The sequence below is a fragment of the Neophocaena asiaeorientalis genome, unplaced genomic scaffold (genome assembly GCF_003031525.2).
Source record: "Neophocaena asiaeorientalis asiaeorientalis breed wild unplaced genomic scaffold, Neophocaena_asiaeorientalis_V1.1 scaffold476, whole genome shotgun sequence".
In the NCBI taxonomy this organism is placed as follows: domain Eukaryota; kingdom Metazoa; phylum Chordata; class Mammalia; order Artiodactyla; family Phocoenidae; genus Neophocaena; species Neophocaena asiaeorientalis.
In genome coordinates, this window is record NW_020172178.1 from 7,982,456 (window position 1) to 7,987,168 (window position 4,713).

General features: G+C 64.8%; 1 protein-coding gene across 1 annotated transcript in view; it reads left to right on the forward strand.

Moving 5' to 3' along the window:
- Positions 1 to 3,360, forward strand: part of DYNC1H1 (dynein cytoplasmic 1 heavy chain 1) — a 65,668-nt gene extending 62,308 nt beyond the window's left edge. Inside the window, exons 73-78 of the mRNA XM_024757767.1 lie at positions 726 to 937; positions 1,362 to 1,515; positions 2,072 to 2,214; positions 2,333 to 2,501; positions 2,706 to 2,833; positions 3,002 to 3,360. Coding sequence (XP_024613535.1) covers positions 726 to 937; positions 1,362 to 1,515; positions 2,072 to 2,214; positions 2,333 to 2,501; positions 2,706 to 2,833; positions 3,002 to 3,130 — 935 coding nt within the window. The 3' untranslated portion in view covers positions 3,131 to 3,360. The remainder of the gene's footprint in view (positions 1 to 725; positions 938 to 1,361; positions 1,516 to 2,071; positions 2,215 to 2,332; positions 2,502 to 2,705; positions 2,834 to 3,001) is intronic.
- The last annotated feature ends 1,353 nt before the right edge of the window (positions 3,361 to 4,713 follow it).

Sequence of the window (4,713 nt, forward strand, 5' to 3'; positions counted from 1 at the left end):
GGGCAGGTCTGGGCCTGCGGTGGGGGTGGGGGGGCGCTGGGCCTTGTCTCACACAGCAGCGTGTACTGAGATCACTTAGCGAGTTAATACCCGTGCTGCCTGCCGGGACCGGCGCTGGGTCCCCGTCAACACTGTAGTGAGTGTTATCTGAGCCCCATGTCACGCCAGAGCTGATGGTGCCCCAGGTGGTGTGGCCCACATGGAGGCCATGAGGTATGAGCCACAGGGGCCTGGCTTGGGGAAGCTGAGCCCTGTCCTCCAGCCCAGCCTCCAGGAACTGGACTTGGAGCGCCCCACTCGGGTCAGGGACCCGCAGGCAGAAGCAGAGTCCAGAGCCCGCGGGAGGCCGCCACACGGCTCCGCGCAGTCTCAGCCGGAAGTGGTCACGCGTTAGCAGCCCAGGCGGCCTCCCTGCCTGGCCCTGGCACGCCCCAGAGCCCACCCCCTGACGACAGTGGATGCGCGAGCCTCGCAGAGGCCTCTGGGGTTTACACTCAGCCACTGGAGCAGCCCCAGCAGTCAGGACTTGACCTGGTGGTGCTGTTTCTTCTGTCGTTGCCGCCTTACCTTTCTGGTCGGGCCGTCCTCCGTGCTTTAGGACAGGTACCCGCGTGGTACCTTGCAGGGCACACAGTTACGCCCGTGTAAACAGACGCACTGTGCGGCCGTCACCTTCAAGTCCCTTTCCCTCCGCTCTCCGCTCCGCTGCGCCCCCTGCTGCCCAGGCGTGGACATGATCCGCAGGATGCTCAAGATGCAGATGCTGGAGGACGAGGACGACCTGGCCTACGCGGAGACGCAGAAGAAGGCGAGGCCCGACTCCACGGCCGACGGGCGCCCCGCCTGGATGCGGACGCTGCACACCACCGCGTCCAACTGGCTGCACCTCATTCCGCAGACGCTGAGCCACCTCAAACGCACGGTGGAGAACATCAAGGTGGCTGGCCCTTCCCCCGCCGAGTCCTGGGGCTTGGGGGCGTCCCGGCAAGTGGGACCGGGCGGGTCAAGCCGAGCTCAGTGTTGTCCCGGAGCGCACGCGCGCCCGGGCCGGGCTGGAGGGAACTCCCTAGGATGAAGGTGGTGCGTCTTCCACGAGGAGGTAAATGACTCCCAAGGAAGCGGCGGCAGCCGTTCTCCTTTACAGAATTGCCCAGAGCTGCCATCGGTCAGGCAGGCCCACAGCTTCACGTGAGGTCTAGTGCAGGGTCGAGCTGGGGTGACACTGAATAATACGGGGAGGGCTATGAAACCGGGGCTCCCTGAGGCTGAGTTACTTCTGGTTGCCTTTTCTGCTGGAGAAAAGACCTCTTCCCAGACTCCCTCCCCTCCTTCACTCTGGCCTTCTTTCCCAACACCTGTAGGATCCTCTGTTCAGATTCTTTGAGAGAGAGGTGAAGATGGGCGCCAAGTTACTCCAGGATGTCCGCCAGGATCTCGCTGACGTCGTGCAGGTGTGCGAGGGCAAGAAGAAGCAGACCAACTACCTACGCACACTGATCAACGAGCTGGTGAAAGGTGCGCCCGCGGTGCCGCTGGGGTGCAGGGGTTCTCCCGGGAGCCCCTCGGAGTGGCGGCGGGTCCCGGCCGGGCCTCGCCCAGACTTCCCTCAGGGCAGCTCGATGCCCGCACCTGGGAGCAGACTTAGAAACGCCCGAGAATTTGTATCCATTTTATGCTGGTTCACTGAGCACTGAACAGAATCTTTACTCACTTCTGCAGTCTTTAGGGAGGACTAGGGCAGGGTGCTGGAGTCCAAAGGCACAGGGACCCCCAGGGTTTCCATCGGCTCTGAGAGCCTCCATGGGCAGTACCGCCGAGCCGCCCGTGGCGGGGGTTTGTAGCTGTGGTTCCTCGGGGCGGTTGTGCTCCTCCAGACGCGTCCTGTGGGTCCCGGACTGGGTGCGGAGCACGTGCGGTGGGGATGGTGGCCCATGCAGGGCGTGAGGTGCACCAGGGAGGGGAAGCAGCAGAGCCTGCAAGCAGGGGCAGACCTGCCAGCGCTCAGCTGTGCGCCCACCTGCGCCGGGGGGACTGTCGGCACTGAGGCCAGGCCGGGGCTCCTCGCTTGCAGGAATTCTGCCCCGGAGCTGGTCCCACTACACGGTGCCCGCCGGCATGACTGTCATCCAGTGGGTCTCCGACTTCAGTGAGAGGATCAAACAGCTGCAGAACATCTCACTGGCGGCTGCCTCTGGTGGCGCCAAGGAGCTAAAGGTGGTGGCCACTTCTGAGGAGCTGGGGGAGGGTCCCCGGGAGGGTCGGCAGCTGGCCCGGGTGCTGGCTCTCGGGCCCGGTGGGGCCGGCTCTCAGCTGGGGCTGCTTCTTCCCACAGAACATCCACGTGTGCCTGGGCGGCCTGTTTGTGCCCGAGGCGTACATCACTGCCACCAGGCAGTACGTGGCCCAGGCCAACAGCTGGTCCCTGGAGGAGCTCTGCCTGGAGGTGAACGTCACCACCTCGCAGAGCACCACGCTGGACGCCTGCAGCTTTGGGGTCACAGGTGAGTGGGGGCCACTCCGGCCGGCCGGGCTTCTCTTCTCTCTCAGGTTCCCCTCCCCCGTCCCCGGGCCTGCGGCTCGGCCATCGCCCCCTCTCGGGCCGCCTGCTGGTGGTTCCCACGCGAACGCGTTAAGTTAGAGCCCAGGCCCGTGGCCGCACAGCTCGTGCTCCCCTCGGGGGGTCCTGACCGCCCGTCCCCCCACAGGGTTGAAGCTCCAGGGGGCCACGTGCAACAACAACAAGCTCTCGCTCTCCAACGCCATCTCCACCGTCCTCCCCCTGACGCAGCTGCGCTGGGTCAAGCAGACAAGCGCAGAGAAAAAGGCTAACGTGGTGAGTGGCTCCTTCCCGTCCTCTGTGGTCAGGGAGGCTCTGAGGACGCCCACCGGGCGCCAGGGCGACGTCCCCGCCCTCTCCCGGCCGCGAGTCCCTGCGTCGCAGGAGGAACCGTCCGTTCCCTCTCACGTGAAGCCCCTGCCCCAGAGCCCCCTTTCCTCGCAGGTGACCCTTCCCGTCTACCTGAACTTCACCCGAGCAGACCTCATCTTCACCGTGGACTTTGAAATCGCGACCAAGGAGGACCCGCGCAGCTTCTACGAGCGCGGCGTTGCCGTTCTCTGCACCGAGTGAGACTCGCCTTTTCTAGCGCCCTTTTCTGTAACAGTAAAATTAATATTTAACGTTTATTCATTATTAGGATGTGTGGAAGGTATGGACGTGTCAAAGGAAGGTTGTTGGTGTGAGGCTAGAAGAAGCCGAAAGAAGCCAGACGGCTGGGAGGTGGAAGCGGGAGGGATACAGGGACGTGGTTTTGAGGGCCGAAGCATGGCTTGTTTTATGAAATAAAACACTAAGCATGAGCCGGCCCCGGCCTCTTGTCTCGGCTCCGGCTCCCGTGGACACCCTGGACCCTTCACAACACAGAGGCAGCCCCGTTCCTAGGAGAGCGCTGGCGCTCCCGGGGCGTGGGGCTGGCGCCGTGTCCCGTCGCCGGGAACCCGTGGCCCAGGTGGACGCCCTCGGCCCGCCTCCTCTCTGGCGCCTTCGTTCCCACGACCCTAGGGTGGTGGCCGGAAGTGACGGGCATGCTGTCCTGTGAAGCAGGTTTCTGGCCTGTGCGGGGCCTCGCGAGAGCTCCTGGGGCGCCGGGGCGCCGGCCCAGGCATCAGCGCAGGCCCCGCCATGGCCCCGGCCGTCCTGCCGCGGGCTGCCTGTGAGCCAACCTCGGCCCCAGCGCGGTGACGGCCTGAGGCCCGACTGGACGCCCTGGCCCTGCCCACACCCTCCCAGCCCCAGCGTCCTCCGCGGAGCGGCCAGGGGCCTCAGAGCTGGAGCCGCCTCCCACCCAGCTCCGGACGGGCCCTCTGGGGTCCCTGGGTGGCCTGAGGACGTCCAGAGCGGTATCGGACTGAAGGTTGGGGCCCATTTTACATGGTTTTCTCTGAACCAATAAGGCCTTTTAGCTTTTCTTCAGTCACCGGGAGTATTTAATGGTGCCGCAGGCTCTCGCCCAAGCGCTGCTAATGCCCGGGAGAGCCCCGGGAGGCCCACCGTGGGTGCCTGGCCCCGCCTGACCCTTCTTCGCCCCCACCCCCCACCCCATTTACGGGGAAGGGTCTTGAGCACAGGTGCTGGGTGGTGGTGCTGGGAAGGGATTCCAGGGCACAGGGGAAGGAATGCCATCCTAGAAACCCTGAAAGCCTGGTGGGGGTGGGAAACGCAGGGCAGGAGCCACTCCCACTGCCAGACCCTCGTCCCCATGTGTCCTGGGGCTGGGGGCAGGGCACTGCAGGCCCAGGACTGAGGCTCCCCATCAGGGTTCCCTGTGGACCCCACAAGGAGTACCCTGGGCCCCTACTTCCTGCCCCCCAGCCTCACCCCCGTGGAAGTTCTGTCTGTGGGGCCCGAGGAGGGACCCCACATCAGACTACCCCTCACCTGCCATCAGGGGTTCAGGCTAGACCGTGGGCAGAGCCGGCAGAAAGGGGGACCAGGGGCTTCCCTGGTGACACATTGGTTAAGAATCCACCTGCCAATGCAGGAGACACAGAGTCCTCCCTGCCCCGGGAAGATCCCACATGCCGCAGAGCAACTAAGCCCGTGCGCCACAACTACTGAAGCCCGCGCGCCTAGAGCCTGTGCTCTGCAACAAGAGAAGCCACCAAAATGAGAAGGCCGCGCACCGCAATGAAGTGTAGCCCCCACTTGCCACA